Source organism: Hydra vulgaris, chromosome 11, assembly GCF_038396675.1.
Source record: "Hydra vulgaris chromosome 11, alternate assembly HydraT2T_AEP".
In the NCBI taxonomy this organism is placed as follows: Eukaryota; Metazoa; Cnidaria; class Hydrozoa; order Anthoathecata; family Hydridae; genus Hydra; species Hydra vulgaris.
The window spans coordinates 1,898,894-1,917,600 of record NC_088930.1 but is presented as its reverse complement, the minus strand read 5'-3'; the positions used below and the strand labels follow the sequence as shown (position 1 = coordinate 1,917,600).

At 28.2% G+C, this 18,707-nt stretch overlaps 1 protein-coding gene across 1 annotated transcript in view; it reads right to left on the bottom strand.

The window, feature by feature from the left end:
• The window catches only part of LOC100214096 (elongator complex protein 2), a 119,317-nt gene that overhangs the window by 38,420 nt on the left and 62,190 nt on the right, over positions 1 to 18,707 (bottom strand). Inside the window, exons 11-13 of the mRNA XM_065809779.1 lie at positions 5,218 to 5,346; positions 4,911 to 4,964; positions 4,712 to 4,807 (exon numbers count right to left, since the gene is read on the bottom strand). Coding sequence (XP_065665851.1) covers positions 4,712 to 4,807; positions 4,911 to 4,964; positions 5,218 to 5,346 — 279 coding nt within the window. The remainder of the gene's footprint in view (positions 1 to 4,711; positions 4,808 to 4,910; positions 4,965 to 5,217; positions 5,347 to 18,707) is intronic.

Here is an 18,707-nt window from a genome sequence, read left to right as displayed (position 1 = left end):
GTACTCAGAACACTGTTTAATAGCCCAAGCAATTGCCTCATTACTACTAATAAACCCTAAGCCGTAACAAAGGGCTCCAAATGTGGCCTCCGCAATGCACACCAAAAGTACAAACAGGGACACCATCCATGCGCAACATGGCACTGTTAATACTTTGATATTTTTCAGCTGTTGATGGAATCAGCCTCTCTGAGAGCTACCACAGAGTTCGGGAAACCTGACTACCAGCCGGCCTCAGAACCATAAAACTGAGTTTTAGAGCTGTACCCTCATAAGGAGATAATAGAATGAGTTGCCTAGTCATAAAAACAGTGACACAAGCAAACCCATGCATTGAGTCAAGAAGATCCAGCATTCAACATCCTAAACTGGAAACAATGTATTAAAAATACATCTGCGCCAGCCTAATAGATGAAGAAGGGGTGCGAGGCTGGTCAACAGATAGAATCTGTTTACCCCTTAAGTCTTTGCCTAGGAGGCCTTCTACAAGACAGTAGCTGGGTGCATTTAACATCTGCCCAAGATGAGTATTTTTATCGAGACACCATCTCTAGCCTTTACTCAACCAAGAGCCCCAAGGCAGGGGGTGTTTTAAATCGGAGTTGGCATCTCCTAGCCTTTGCCTAAAAAGGCGTATCCTACAAGGCAGCAGGACATGAAGCAGATTGTACTGGGTTACATGTTACCAGTAGCAGGATAACCTGATCTGACAACAATTTACTCAAGACTTCCATTTTTTTAAAACAGGTCAGCACAGTCAAACAGCTTAATTTTTAGGGTGAAATTTGAAAATAAATTTAGTCAAATATTTGATAACGCTATGCCTCTGAAGTGTTGCATCACTCTATGCTCATCAAAATATGACATTTTTGTTGGATAACTGCAATTCCAGAAGATATCCCTTTTGACAATTTTACAGAACTGAATAAAAGAGACAAATTTTCTGTTTTATGTGGTAGCTCATTTTTTAAACAATATTGAAATGACTAAAAAAAAGTTCTTGAAAAAGAATTATTTGTGATGAGAACTGAAAAAGTCTTTATACCCACTAGGTATTATTTTAAACATTTAAGAAATGATTTTCAATACCTATTGATTATAATGACCGGTGTACAATCTCAAACAAAATTGACCTCAAAAGCATGCAAACTGTATAGTGTATTTTTAATTTCCAAAATATTTCACAGTTTGAAAGACTGACTATGCAAATACATTATGATGGTTGATGAGGTTTACACTAAAGTATCTGTTACATTTCATGACAATAAAAACATATGTTCATGCTCAGGATAACCTAGAGAGGCTTGTTAGAACACTCCTAGCTGTAATGGTTAAATGCATATTCGCGGGACATACATTTATTGCCAGTGTGGTAATGCTGTATAATTCGGAATTTCCACTGTAGTGTTATTGCTAATGTAAATAAATCTAAAGAAAATTCACTTCCATAATTTGTGATGACAATCAAGTAAATTATATTATATTTGGTACCATATCAAAAAAACCCTGGAGAACTAATACAAGCATATTTTTCTTAAATGATTATGTTCGCGAATGAAATAGTATACATATGAATTGAATTACCAAAATGACTAAAGAAATTAAATTTCAATTTGGCAAAGCAGAGCAGAAAGTTGCTGATTTGAAAAATCTTAAGAATTAAGATTGTAAGATCGACTAAATCAATAAGCAACATTTTTAAAGCCTGTAAAATGACAAAATATGTAACTAGTAATGCGTGTTTTTTTTGTGAAGAAACCCTGATAGCTCTGTAAACAAACCCAGTTATAAATCAGGAAAAAGTTATTAGTTGCTATTCTGGATACTTTTATTGATGCATGGGAAATGATAAATGTATGAAGAAGTCAAGTGTTAAGAGATTTGTAGATCATTTGAACCATTTTATTTTATTTTTATCAAATGTTTATTGGATCAACCAGTATTATTACTACCGGAGAATCACCAAAGACAATGTGGAAGCAACCACTTGGATAAATTGACTAAATATGATATTTGCAATGTTTTCTTTGTATACCAGCTATAAAACTTAACTGATGGAGGGACAGGAAGGGACAGGGATGGATAGAGGGACAAATATTTATTGTAATTTGTTAATAAATTTTTGATGAACAAAATTGATAGAGAAAAGTTCTAAACATTTTGTGATCCAGTGCAAGGAACCACCACACCCAAAGCTCTGGGGTAATTAAAAGTGTTAATAACATAGACTGATTATGGTTTTTTGTACAAAAGAAAACTACAAAAAAAAACTGTCTAGAAAACTACTGCTTTATTAAAGAAATACTACAATACAACCTGAAGTAGTTGGATTTAATATCATCAAACATGTTACTAAAATTATTATCGCTTAGCTTTTGGGTATTGCTCCTGTTAACATTTGTGTCTCATCAGATAATGAATGAGTCTAAGGTTAATTGACAGATTAAATCTATCATGGAATTGTTAAAATAAATATACTTTTGTTAAAATTAAAAATTATTAAATATCTGTAAATCCATAAAATTGCAAAAATCTATAAAATTGCATTTTGACTCAAATTAAAGCAATCGGTGCAATGAGTTAAAAACTTATTATACTCTGTCAAAAATTAATTTTTCTTTTATTTATTTAAAACTTTATTTATAGTTGATTGCATACAGTAGTTTATAAATAAACTAATTAAAATAAACACAATACACTGTGTAGACAATACAAACAAAAATATTGTAAAAAAATCCATAAAAAATCAGTAACAACTAGCATGACAAGGTACTTAAATAAAATATAATGCATAAAAAATTTCAAAAAGAAAAAAAAGGTCTTTTATAAATATCTTAAAAACAAAAAATAACTTCGCAAAAACTATAAAAAGAACAAATAAATTTATTAATTCATAAAAATGACATTCTTAATAAAAATAATACATAAATTTAAGTTTTACAAATTCTACAAAAACATTTTCCCCCATTCCATTGTAATATATTATTTTTTAGTATCTGGAGACTTTTTGAGCACATGGTTTTATTGTCAAGGGAATTCCAGGGCAAGGTAGGTCTATATAAGACATTATTTGTACTTTTATGATTAGAGCCTTTATGCGGTAGCATCAATTTATTGCAACATCTAAGTTAAAATGGTAAAGTTTTCTTTGTAAATAAGCCCTTCATAAATTCAAGGTTTAAACCACAAAGGGATTTAAAACCTTCAATCATTAAAAATTCCAAATTTCAAAGATGGATTCTTAGGTTATAATCTAATTTTAACATTTCATCCAAAGACAAATCAAATCTTTTATGGACTATGTGGAGTCAAAGGGCAGTATGAAAAATTTGATAAAATATAAGTGTTAAATAGTTGCTTGTTTATAAGATAGAAAACTTCTTATTTGAGAAAGGGCAAAGCACTTAGTAATAGCTTTTCTGCATAACGCTTTAATGTGATCACTAAACTTTAAATCCTTATCAATTGTATCCCCAAGTAGCTTAACTTTATCTGAAGCAAAAATCTTGTCATTGCCAACCATTATAAATTGGCTTTTGAATATTTTTGACCAATTATAAAAAATTGAAATTTTTTGGGATTTATGATCATATAATTAAAATTAAACCATTCAATGGTGTTTAGTGTTTCATTTTGCAATCGAAGAATAACACTTTCTAAGTTATTACCACAAACACAGAGAGTATTATCGTCAGCAAAATTGCAAATCTCAGAGTCTTTAATAAATAGAAAAAGGTCATTTATAAATATATTAAAGAATATTGGCCCAAGGATTGATCCTTGAGGCACTCCTAATGAAACTCTTAACCACTCAGAAAATGATGAATCCAATTTAACCCATTGTTTATGATCACTTAGATTTGATAGAAAAATTTTAGGGCTTTCATGAGAAAAACCATAAGCTTCCAATTTAGCTATTAATAAATCATGAGGGATCAGGTCATAAGCTTTTGAAAGATCCATGGACCCAATAATATCTCCTTTATGCAAGCACTCCTGCCATTTTTTCAGTAAAATAAAAAGCACACGCTGAGTGTCACGAAAGCCACACAATAGAATGTTCAATCTAGGCTCAATAAATGCCCGTATTTGCTCAAATATAATAAGCTCATTTTCTGCATCAAAACTCATTTCATGTTTGAACAGATCCATCTTTTCCAAAAGTAAAAATATGTATATGTGTTAGAAAACCAGGTCGATGTATAATCCTTACTAAAATTATATATACATAAATTAAATGTTCTTTACAATTAGAAAGACCAAACAAAAAAAAAGTTTTTTAAACCACTCTAATTCAAACTAAGGCATTAGGTTGCTATAGGTTACTACTGTTACTCAAATTAAAGCAATTGGTGCAATGAGTTAAAAACTTATTTTAACTAAATCAGATAATTTCAAAACCCATCTATTTAACTGAAATAATTTTCAGTAATAAAATATGAGTAATATGATAACTACTTTTTATAAATAAAAAAATTACTTTATTTGTAGAAAGTAATTGTCATAAAATAGAATTAGATGAGGCTCATTATTTTAAATTAGAAATAAGAAAAGTAGAAAGAAATTGTCATAACATAGAATAAGATCTCACTATTTTAAATAAACCTATGATGTTGTTTTTATGCATGGCAATATATTTATAAGACCCTAGATATATTTAGATATTTTTATACGGCTTTAGATACAGAGGTTTCTTCTATTTACAAATTACCATTGAATTCTGTTTTCTCCAAGGTGCATAAACTCTAGTAGTTTGATCAACACTTGTTGTGACAGCAAACTCTCCCATTGGATCCCAATCAAAATCCTACATAAATTAAGATAGTATCATGCATAATTTAAGATAAAAACTAATTTATGTTAAAAAAAAAATTTTCAACTTTAAAACTTTAAACTAAAGTACAAATAACCTCAACTGAATCAAAATGTCCACTTATTACAACTTCTGATTTCCAAATGTTTGGCTAAAGATTAAATAAAATTTAGATACAAATATATGTAATATATGTAATATATGTAATTAGAAAAAAGCTAAAAAGTATGCTATGAAAACTCTATGGTGAAAATAAAAATTAAATAAATAAAAATAAATTTAACAAAATTTTTATTAATCCAAAAAAATAAGATACAAATGAAATTCTCATGAAATTCAATTCATCAAGTAAAAAAAAAAAAATTGATAAAAAATTTTTAACATAGAGTAGTAATACTGCTTACATCACCAAAATCTTTTTTCCACATTTGAAATGCACCTTGATAACTATAAGCAATTATTTTATTACCGCAGGGTGAAAAAGCGCAACCATAAAATCCAAGGCTGTTGCCTCCTACATCTCCCATTCGTGCCTATTTATAGAGAAAAGATTGTTTCTAATGCTTTTTTTTTATTGAAATTTTTAAATTTTAAACATAAAATTTAAACTAAAACCATTTTAAACCAGTTTTTTCAGAAAGTCATAAGCTTCACAACTTTTCCAGAAAACACTAACACAGCAGGTATAAACAAACATGTTAAAATGATTCATGTCTTATATCTACTAAAGTGTAAACTAAAGTAAATATTTATACAACAACACTTTTAACTCAACACATTGATGTCAACTCAAAATAGGTTTTGGAACTAAATATAACTGATAAGTTAATAGTTAATTTTTATCACTCAACCACACAATCTTCAGCGCTTGGAATTAGCATGAGCATTTGGTAACACAGAACTAAATGCCAACCCTAAAGTGTTTGACGTCGGCAGAAAATATTTTGAGGTTGGAAGACCTCGCTTCTATGTTATATGGTAACACTTTTGCTTCAAATTTTTTTTGCTAACCTGATGCTCACCTCTAACAGTTAATAAAAAGTCAGTTTATTGCCTATTGTTTATTTTCCTAATTCTGAGGACTGTCATCATGTATTGAATCACAATATGACAATGAATCAGATGCACGGGAGATGGGGGGTGGGGGGTGGTTTGGATGTTAACTTAGACATTTCTAAAAATATTTTCAAAGTTCTTTTATGTAAATATATAACTAATTTTACAGCTTCTATCACTCATTATTATTATTATTATTATTATTATTATTATTATTATTATTATTATTATTATTATTATTATTCATTACCATTTATGTTAAGTGATTTACTATTTACAATTTATGTTAAGTGATTTACTAAGGGGAGGTAATAATTCAGACACAATTTTAATGATTTACTATGGAGGACTTGATAAAATAGTTTTTCTAAGTTTTTCTATTTAATTTTATGTTTATTTAAAAAATTTATCTGTGCAACCTGAAAATTATCAAAAAATTATTTCTTTAGGTAACTTTCCCTAGGTAGACTATTTATTCATATGTGCAAACACCTAAAATTATTCATGCAAAAAAAACTACTGAGATAATGTTTGCAATAAAACATGTTTTGTATGAGAATTTATTAGTGCACCACAATGTATAGACATTTTGCACAAAGGATAAGACATTAGTTAAAAGACATTAGAAGAAGATACTGTGAGTAAATATGAAAGTTTTTTGTTCAGTTTATTTTCGTTCATCACTTACATCTGTTACAAAACAACTTTCATTACTGTTAGCATCTGCTTTCATTTTTTAAATTCATTTTTACTTAAGTTTAATATATTTTACTATTATATGTTAATAAATACTTCATTATATATTAGACTAATATCTAATATATAATGTAATATAATATAATAATACAATATAATGTCTAAACTTTATTTATATTGACCTAGATTTTTGTGATTAAATTGTTTTTTCAAATTGTATACTGATAAATTTCATACTTTTAAATTATTTGTGTCAGGCTGATTCCATCAACAGCTGAAAAATATCAAAGTATTAACAAGTTCATATTGCGTATGGATGGTGTTCCTGTTTGTACTTTTGATGTGCATTGTCAAGGCCACATTTGGAGCCCTTTCTTACGGCTTAGGGTTTATTAATAGTAATGAGGCAATTGCATGGACTATTACATTTACAATTGCATGGACTATTACAATTGCATGGACATTGCATGGACAGTGTTCTGAGTACTACCTATGCTTTGAGTCAAGTTCTTCAACAAATTTAAAAATGAATAAAGTACCAAAAACTATAAAACACAAAAAACCATCATCACCACCAAGTTCCCTAAACCTATCATTCACTAATATTTGTGGTCTTCGAAGTAACATTTCTTCTGTTAAGTCTTATCTCTTGCAAAGTTCACCAGACCTACTTGCTCTCTGAGACTAATTTGAGTTCGGCTGTCTCATCTTGTGATCTTAGTGTTGATAGTTACCTTCTTATGATTTGTTAAGACTCCAATAGTCACATGATTGGCCTGGGCATTTACATTCGTAAGAATTCACACATTTGTCGGAAAACTAGGTTTAAATCCACAGAAAATTCTTATATGTGCTTTCGTTTAGCACCACTTCACTCTATTTATTTGTTCTATATCGCTCTCCTTTATCTCAAGACTACACTCTTTTTGACGTTATTTTAATGATTTATTTCCTCTTAACGATTCCAGGTCAAGCTTCACTCTTCTCCATGGTTTTCTTCACATTGTGCTGCTGCAATTGCCAATCGAAATCATTACTTCCATATCTATCAGCAAAACAATTCTCCAGAAAACAGACGTCTGTTTATTACTGCTAGAAACCATTGTAAAATAGTTTTGTCAAACCTCAAAGCCCGCAATTCTCAGGTCATGAAATCTCATATTTCATCACAAAAATCAGGCTCTTGTGACTTCTGGAGAATATTTAACAGTAATAATAATAAGAGCAAATCTGTTATTTCACCTCTCTTGTATGGTTCAGATTTTGTCACCTCACCTAAAGACAAAGCTGAATTGTTTGCTAAGAACTTTTCATCAATATCATCATTTGATTCCATTAGTCACACTTTACCTAATATAACCAACAAACAGGTGGGTTCATTGCTTGGCAATTGTATCACTCCAGCTTCTGTATCTAAAGTGATTTCCTGCTTAGATTCATCTACAGCTTGTGACCCGGACAACATACCTGTTATAGTCTTGCAGAAGTGTTCTCCAGAGCTATCATCTATACTTTTAAAACTATTCAACAAGTGCTTATCAGAGTCTTGTTTTCCAGCCTGCTGGAAAGCGGCATCTGTTATCCCTATTTTTAAAAACTCTGGAGAGCCACCCGATTCGTCCAACTACCGTTACATTAGTCTTCTTCCTATCATAAGCAAGGTTTTTGAATCTTTAATTAACAAACACTTAATCTTTCATCTTGAATCTAATAACTTACTTTCTGATCATCAATATGGATTTCGATCTTCTCGTTCTACAGCTGATTTGCTAACAATAATAAACAATAGGTTTTATCGTGCATTAGATAAAGGTGGAGAGGTTAAGGCCATCGCTCTTGACATTTCTAAAGCTTTTGATAAAGTTTGGCATGCTGGTCTTCTCCATAAGCTTTCTTCTTACAGTGCATCTGGTTACATCTTTAAGATTAATGAATCCTTTCTTTCCAATTCTAGTATAAAAGTTGTCCTTGATGGACAGCACTCTTCTTCTTATTCTATATCTTCAGGGGTTCCTCAAGGTTTTATCCTTGGCCCTATACTCTTTTTAATTTACATTAACGATCTTCCAGATATTCTCTAATCTAAGGTGGCATTGCTCGCTGATGATACTACCATTTATTCTTGTCATGATAAGAAGCCAACACTCTCTGATTGCTTGGTGGGAGCATTAGAGCTCGAAAAGGATCTCACTTCTGCTACAGCATGGGGCTCACAGTGGCTGGTGAACTTTAATTCAGATAAAACTCAATTTTTTTCAGCCAATTGTTATCGCAATAATTTAGATCTTACTATATTTATGAATGGTAATGTACTAGATAAGTCATCTACCCTTCATCTTTTAGGATTAACTCTTACTTCTGATCTTTCTTGAAAACCATATATCAAATCCGTTGCAAAATTAGCATATGCTAAGGTTGCATCTCTATATCAAACTCGACACTTTCTTACTTTGAATTCTATTCTCTATCTCTATAAATCTCAAATCCGGCCTTGTATGGAATACTGTTGCCATATCTTGGGCGGATCTTCTAATGATGCCCTTTCTCTTTTAGACAAGGTGCAAAAACGCATTGTAAATATAGTTGGATCTGCTCTTGCAGCCAACCTCCAACCATTATCACATCATCGTAATGTTGCTTCTCTTTCTTTTTTCTACAAATACTATAATGGACACTGCTCTAAAGAGCTAGCATCTCTTGTGCCATCTACTAAAATTCATTCTCGTGTTACTTGTCATTCAATTAAGTCTCATCCTTTTCTGTAACTGTTCCTAAGTGCTCCAAAAACTCTTATTCGTCTAGTTTTTTTCCTCAAACATCAGTTCTTTGGAATTCGCTTCCTCCATCTTGCTTTCCTGATTCATATAATTTGCAATCCTTTAAGTCGTCTGTCAATCATTATCTTGGTCTACAATCTTCATCTTATCTCTTCCAGTAACTTCCAACTCTAATTAGTGGTTGCTTGCAGCCTTGTTCGAAGTGAAGATGTTTAAAAAAAATAAAATTCTAAGAAAGTTAAAACTAGTGATATTTTAGTGTGATATGATACAAAAACAATTACAATGTGTACCAAATGGAGAGATAAGAGAGACACATGCATAGTACCTGTGTTCAAAATAATATAATCACTGCTAATAGAGCTGGTAAAGAAAAAAAAATCCTCTAGTGATACATGAATATAACAGAAACATAGGTGGAGTTGACCAATCTGACCAAATGTTGACAACCTACGAATCTGAAAGAACAAGAATAAAAATATGGTGTAAAAAAATTTTCATGCACCTAATTAGTTTTTGTGCATTCAATGCAAATATGATAAAAAACAAGTTATCATCGAATATGACACCCTTACAGTTTAGAGAATCAATTATCAAAGAGAGTATTTCAAAGTATCACGAATTAGTGGAAAAATAAAGTCAAACTCATGTACTACCTTCACCTTTATGATTAACATAACATCATTTCATTGAAAGTATTCCAGCTTCAGAGAAAACTGCCAAACCTAGTAAGGTGTGTTATATGCTCTGAGAACAAAGTAAGATCAGAGACAAGATTTATGTGTATAGACTGTAATGTTGGTTTGTGTGTTGTACCTTGTTTTATGTATTATCATACTTAAGAAAATTTTGAAGGTTGATGACTTTTATTGTTAATATATTTTTTAAATCTTTAAATTTTATTTTCTATTTAAATCTATTTAAATTTAAATTTTATCTTTTCATTGCCTGAAAATTTGATTCCTCATGAGCATTTAGATATAGATTTGTGCAAACTTTTTTTAAATATTGAACTTTTTTTTTTAAAAAATAAAATGTTTACAATTGATGGCGCACTATACGAAAAAAAAGTAAACAACTTGAAATAAGCCTAAACAAATATATTTTGCTATAATAGAGAATGTAATTTTTAAATCAACGCCACAGTTAAAAGGTTAATTGACGTTTTACTTTCTTGTCAATCCAACTGTTATTCATAATTATTTTATTCATTTATATGTTAGTTTGACAATTTCCCATAAAATGTTGGATAAAATTACTTCTGATGACCAGTTTAGTCACATTTAAAGCCTTTTTAAATAATTTGATAAGACCTAAAATTAAATATACATAGAAATGGATCAAAAAGCAGTAAGCAAAGCAACAAAGTGGCAAATAATAGGTATGAAGGATGGCTTAATAGAGAAATAGCATGAAAATTAAAAATTTCAGAGAATTGCATCAGATATACTCTAAAGACATTTAAAACAACAGGTGGCATCCAATGCCATGCAGGATCAGGAAGGTTAAAAATTCAAAAATAGTCCTATATTTCGTCAAAAAAAAAAAACTGAATGCAAAAATATTCTTATATTTCGTCAAGTAAAAGCCAATCCGTGAGTTCATGTTAAGTTATCATGAACTCACGCAATGAAAACTATTCAATGAAAACCATGAAAAATATATTTTGTCAAATATAGTTAGAAGCATTTTACTGAGAAAAAAAATTGGTATTTATACTGCTGTTAGAAAACTTATGCTAACAGGACTGATATCAGTTCACAAGATTTAGGTGGTATAAGGAGAGATTTGGGTGGTCTTTGGAGAAGTGGAAGCAAGTAATTTTTAGTGATAAAAGTAACTTTGAAGTAATAAATAGAAAAAGCGAAGTTCTTGTTAAAAGATTCAAATCGGAAAAGTATAGCAATTGCTTTGTTGTACCGAGGTTGCAAAGTGGCACCGGCAGTGTTGGCATTTGGAGCTGCTTTAATTTTAACAGAGTGTGTAACGCTTATACAGGTTGAATCAACCAACATACATATATAGAGATGCTAGAAAACTGCATGGTTTCATCAGTGGACATGCTGATTGATTGAAACTAATGGTGACAATATCAACAAGATTTGATACCTGCCCACACAGCTCATACATTAAAAGCATGGATGAAAGAAAATAAAGTAGATTTAATGCCCTGGCCAGCTCGATCACCCGATTTGAATCCAATTGAATCTATTTGGGCTAGGACAGACAAAGAATTAGTCAAAGTGCAAATACAATCCATAAATAGCTAACGCAAAAATTAGATACCATTTGGAGAAGAGTTCCAAACAAAATCTGCTAAAATTGATGCAAAAAAATGTGCTGCTTGTAAAAAAGAGAGTGGGGGATATTTTAAATAATAGCTTAGATGTTTTTTTTGTTGCTTTAATTTTTTATGTATTGCAGTTTTTTTACTGATATTTTTTGTTATTATGTTTGATAACGTTTTTATATAATTTTATCTTTTAGTAAGCCATCCAATATGCAAAATTTTAAAGATTTTTCTCGCAAATAAATCAATATCTTTTTTAGTTTTTATTTTATGGTTTAAATAAGCTTTAAGCAACAAAATTTTACTGCGTATATACTTTTTGAAAGCACTATATATATATACATATCTTACTCTATTTGTAGAAAACACTAACATAACTTACAAACAAGAGACATGGTGGAGTTCAAACTCTATAAAGCTTTACAAAACAACAATCCTTTGCTTAAAAACATTGTACAATGCTAAACAACGCTCCAATTACAATGCTTACAAACATTTTGCTTATTGACTTATCTAAAATTATTATTGGCTTATCTGAAAATTTCTTGATTACTTTTGACAAATTAAAAAAACTTTTGATAAAAATAAACTTTTTTTAAAAAATAAAAATGAAATTTTTTTGGTAAAAATGTAAAATTATTGATAAATAAAAATAATTTTTTTTTTTGATAAATAAAAAATACTACTGATTTAAAATTATTAAAATAAAATTAAAAAAAAGCAATTACACAATATTTTCAAAAAAAAAATTGAAGGAAAAAATTTATTTATAAAATATTTTTTTTTAGCAATTTTTTTGTTTTATTACTACTAGTATAATTTTGTCCCGTTCGTTTGACAAGGTTCTCAATGACATTTTTACCAAAGTTAAGGTTATGACTTAATTAAACTATTTGTATCATGACAAACAAAATAAACTAAAATTTACAGAAATCTAGTATAAAACAAGCGAACAACAAATGTGCCAAAGTTCTATTTGCAGGTTTAGTTAACTAATATTTAGTTTGACAAAGTTCCAACTAACTGGTTAGGGTTAAACCTAACTGCAGCCTGCTCCTAACTCAAAGTAACAACTAACTGGTTAGGGTTAAACCTAACTCCAGCCTGCTTTTATAACTAGTTATTATGATAGAGAATTTTATACTCATCAAAAAAACATATAAATACATAATAAAATTATATAAATCTATAATATAATTGCTACAGAAACGCTTAATGTCGTTACGTAACGTAGTTACTAGGCTTTGAAAGAGCGCGCTCTTAAAATGCACGCGGTCATTGGAGAAAGATCTTCTGTTCTGGAATTTTGAGATTGGAATTTCCAGACATCTAAAAAAGCACGCTTCTATTATATCAGCTTTATTACATCTTATCATATCTTTTAAATAGGTCATATTCTATTTAATCATTTTAATCGTTTACATTTTTTATATCTTAACATGTCTATTACCTTTATTAAATTTGTTTTTAATCATATTTATTTTTATTTTTTATATCAAATTATTAGAATGTTGACGATGAAGGTTTGTATTTATTGTGTATTTTACTGATTTGTATCATGTTACGTAGTTAGTTCTAAAATATATGTTTATTTTTAGTCGCTGAATTACTAAGAAGTAAGTTTTTTTTCCAACCTATTATAATTAAATGTTATAAATTACAGTTCGTATATGTTTGTTGATTTAAATTAACTTTACAATAATAAAATGGTTTAGACAAAAATTTTTGTAAATTAATTCAATCCAGAAAGATTAAATATTTTATTATTGAAGTAATTAAAGTAGATTTAAGAAAGAATTGACTTAAATATTCGTTTGCTTTTCTGTTTAGATGACAACAGTATTAATGGAGAAAGTAAGTTAAAAAGCATTTTTACTTTTTAAAAAGGAATATAAATACTTTTCTATACATCTGTTTTCTTTGAAGTAGGTTTTTAAAAAAATTTCAGGTTTTTAAAATCTTATATATTATGATCTTAAATACCTATTTATTTTCTTAAAAAATATATCTATGTTAAATTACACCAAGTTGTAGAAAATAGTTATAGTTTATTGAAAAGGTTGTAGACTATTGGAGATTAAATAGATCAAAGATCTATTTAATCTACTTAATAACCTACTACAAGAAAATTTACTATCAATTATTTATTTATTTTTCTGTTTAGTTGACAACAATGGAGAGAGGTAGTAAGTTTAAAAGGATTTTTATTTTTTAACCAGTAACTAAAATGTTTTTTAAAATTTTGTTGTTGACTTTAAAGTAAAACAGTAGGTTTTTATAACTTTATACAATAAGCCCAAAACTTAGGTCCTACTTAAAATTATATTGTCAAAAATAAAAAGAAGAAATTTAAAATTCTTAGTAAGACAGATTTTTATCATTTTATATCAAGTAAGTTTAATTAGGATTTATTTCCTTTAGTTAATCAAGAGAGAGCTAATAAAGGTATTAGTTACATTAGTTAAGTGAATTTATTTTTAAAAAATTACGTAGATATTTTAACGTCTATACATTTAAGTGCTTTTATTGTTTAGACACAGAATTGAAGACTGAAATAAGTCAGTGTTTTTGCTATAAGTATTTGTTAATAGAAATTTGTTTATTTGTACTGTAACTGGAATTTTAAAACTTCAAGTACTTTAACTTTATTTTTTCTTCTATGAGAGTTGGAACAAAAACTAAGTATAAATTATATGATTAGTATAGTTAAATGAAGCATTTATATCTGTGCCTAAAAAGTCAAAGGTCAATTGTCACATTTTAGAGATAAAATGTGACAACTGACCTTTATATTTTAGAGTCCAGGAGAGAGGAAATAGTAAAATAATTAGTCTTTTTTGGCTTATTCTTGATGGTTAAATTTATGTTAATTTTTTTTGTGTTTTATTTAATTTGTCTTAAGGCACATGAAATATAATTTTGACAAAAAATAAAATAAAAGTGAAAAGTCATTTCTGGATAACAGGTGTTTTTACTTTGAACATTGTGGGGACACTAGACCTTTTATATTGACCCAACTTCGTTTCATATCGTCATAGGGCTACAGTCTTTATAACTCTGTAGATACTGAAAAAACTAAAAAGGTCTCATACATAAATCATTTTCACAAAAAACTGGACAACCGACCTTTGTCTTCTGAGGTACAGATTTTAAGATTTAAAGTTTATTTTAGTTTAAAGTTTTGGTTTAGTTTATAATTATTTTTAGTTTACTTTTAGTTTAGTTTAGTTTAGTTTTAGCTTCAGTTATCTTTTTTCTTACTTTAGACAACTTATGAAGGAAATGAGGGGAATAGGTAAAAAAAATTATAATTATATACTTATTTATATGTAAATATTATTTTATTGATTATTCTGAGGTATATTTTTTGTCTTTAGTGTCTGGTAGAAGCATTACTGATTGGGCTGTGTTTTAAATTTTATATATATTGTATGAAGAAATATGTGTAATAGGTGAAAGAATTATTTAATATAAATATGACATTTTTAAACTGTTCGCATATTACTCATATTTTTATTAAAATTAAATTTTTCACAAGTTTTACCTTTTTTAATTTACTCTCTTTTTTTTTTTTTTTTTTTAGCGTCCTCTTCATCCTGTGAAAATGGTGAGGTTATGCTTTATATTTTGATTAAATAAAATTGCAAATATTTAAAATTTTTTTTATATCTTTCTACTTGTAATTTTAGAGCCGTTAACATTTAAGCAATACAGAAGTTATCGCTCCCAACACCCAGGGCCTCTCTCAGAGAGGTCCTTCAATAAGTGGTGTAGCAATGACGGTATGGATAAGTCATCCTTTAAATGGAGGGCTCATCCTTACCGGGGTGTTGGGAGGCACCGAAGAAAAAGCAGCAACCAAAAGGTTGTAAATGTCTTCTATCAGTAAAGATATTTACAACTTTTTTGTTGCTGCTTTTTCTTTGGTGATGGTTTTTTAATTTGTAGTTTTTTTCTTTTTTTTTAATTTGTTATTTTATTTTTTTTAATTGTTATTTTATTTTTTTTAATTGTTATTTTATTTTTTTTAATTGTTATTTTATTTTTTTTAATTGTTATTTTATTTTTTTTTAATTTGTAATTTTTTTTTTTTTTTTAATTTGTAGTTTTTTTTTAAATAATACATTATGTTGTATATTTGATTTGTTTTGGTTTTTTTCAGTTAAAATTTTATTTGTTTTTCATCAATTAAACTTAAATATAGTTAAATTGATTCATTACCCAATTATCATAATACAATGATGCTACATTCTATTGTTATAAAAAATTAATTGGTAGTTTAATTTATTGAAAACACTGCTTTTAAAATTTACTAAAAGCCAAGACAATATATTTAGCTATATTAATGCAATTAATTTATATCTCAATTTGATTTTTTATCTTTAATGTTTATAGTTTGGCTCCTTGAAGCGTGTGTTATTTTGCTTTTTAAATAAAATATTTTAAATCTATTGTGATGTCTTTTAAATGAAACTAAAGTTTACTAAAAGCCAACCTGAAATAACGTCATAAAACAACACTGACAAGCTGCATCATGACAGCAACTTAAGTATGACAACAGGCTACCGAAAAGCAGGTAAATTGTTTTTCAGTTGTTTGTTTTTAATTTTCTTTTATGTCTTCTTATCTGTTACAATTTTTATTTTAGGTTTGTCATATAATGCATTAATGCAATATAAAAGATCAAAGTTTACATATTTTTTTCAATTTGTTATACACATGTTTGATTATAAATTGAATTTTTTTTTGTTTCAAACGTATTTGTACTCAATTGCTTAGTTATTTTTAATAAATTTATTTAGTTGTGTGCATTTAACGTTTTAAAGACAATTTTTTTTATAAAGAAAAATGTATCATGGGGATACCAAAAAATTAATAACTCCTGTATAATTTTGCTCACTTCTTATTATTTAATTATTATTTGATCTTATTAATTAATTAAAGTTTATGTTATAAATAATATAACAAGAATTAAGCTTTAGTTTTTCGTCACTTTCAAGCAATATGAAGTGTTATTATTTTGTGTCAGTAACTAAAAATGTATTGTGTTGAACATAGTAATGTCGAGGAAAATGGCTTTGCCTACTGATATGACCTATGTCAGTTTTAAATTGCTCAAATAATGTTAAATAATTGGTAAATTATTTTACCTCATAATTTTTATGTTAATTTAACAGATGGTTTAATTTTTTTCAATTTGAAGGCGTTTTTCTAAAAGGGTAGGGGAAAGCGTGCACCCTTGATCATAAAATCCAGGGCGCATTATGTTAATAACTAAATTATTAGGAATAGGAAAACTAATATTGACTATAAAAATATATATATATATACTTTCTTAAAGTTTATTAGAACCATAAATATAGAAAGCTTCAAAATAGTATTATAATTTTGTCTTTTGTAAATTTTGTTTAGTTTTTTCCCCCTGGATTTTAGGATCAAGGGTGCATACTTTCCCCTATTACTTAATGTTTTGCAACTTTAAATTGTGGAAAACAGCCACTACAAATTAATCATGTAACAGACCAACCATAACCTGTATTACAGGTTGCTTTCTGCTAGTACATATAAATACATAATAAAATCATATAAATACATAGTTCTGAATATCAATGTGAAGTGTTTTCATTTGACGTTGATATAAAAAAAATATCACTAAAATACTAATATTTGTCATTTTTTGTAAATCATTTTTAAAATGCTCTGTAGCTTAACCCAAATTAATTACATTGCAAAACAAAAAGTATGGTTTCTATCAGCATTAAAACAATTATTAAAATAAAAATAAAATGAAGTTTTATAAAGGTAAAAGCCATTTTTTTTAAAATTTAATATTTTTTAAAAATTTGATAATAACATTTCAGCCACAAATTGTTAGTCAATTTAAGTACATTTTGTGAGAACATCTCTAATGGCCTGTCGATATAAGTCTAATTCCTAACGGTCAGTTGGTGCATGTTTATTTCCCATCACTTATATCTAACGGTCAGATAATGAATACATAGTTTTGAATATAACAGAAAAATAAATATAATTTTAATTTATTACATCAAATACATTAGTAATGTTAAAAAATAGAACAATTTGTAACGAAATGTTTAATAGTAATGGAAAAAACCAGGCTCTGTAATTAAAAAAAATATTTAAAATGATTTAAAAAGACTTTTAAAAGTGCTGTAAATTAAGCAGAGATGCAAAGTCCTATAAATTTTTAGAAACTCCAGAATTCGGGGTCAAAAAATAAGGACTCCTTGGACATTTTTTTATTTTATTTATTTTTGATAAAAGTAATGAAAAAAAAATGCCCCTGAAATGATAGACTATATTAAGTTTCAAATATGCTGTGAAAAATTATAATTTATTTTTCAATTACATTTCTTTGCTCAAAAAATAACTATTTGTTTTAAGTTGAAGGTATTTCTACTAATATGCTTTATTTAAGGAATTGTTAACTATAAGTGCACATGCAGTGGTGGTGTAGTGGTAAAGTGCTCGCTGGGTAAACAAAAAACCCAAGTTCGATTACCAGGCTCAACTTGTTTCTCCACGCATTGGTTTTCTCTTATTTTACACCCTTCCCAAAATTACATAACATAAACTGCGTAATTTTTTACAAAATTAAAGTAAAATTACGCAAGTTAAATAACCCATATAATAGTTATTAAAATCATTGTTATAATAACTTATAAACTAAATGTGGATTTAAACAAAAATGTCATAATGCGTTTATATGTAATTTAAATGATAAATTATAGTGACTCAAAAAATATTACGAATTTTATTCTGACGACGTACTCAGACAAATATAAAAGACTTCATTTTTAAACAATATAATTTAAATATAATTGAAATTATATTGTTTAAACAATATAATTTAAACCACTTTAGAAAAACACTTCTTTTTACTTTGGCATCAACACAGGCATCGAACCTCGGACCTCATGGTTCTGAGCCCAAAAACTAATCACTGCACCACGGCTGTAGTAGGTTAAGTGTACAAATATTTGTGCTAAAGATAAAGTTGTTCCAGATTTACATAGATCTTACATAGAAAAGTGAAGCGCTAATCTAAAATTAA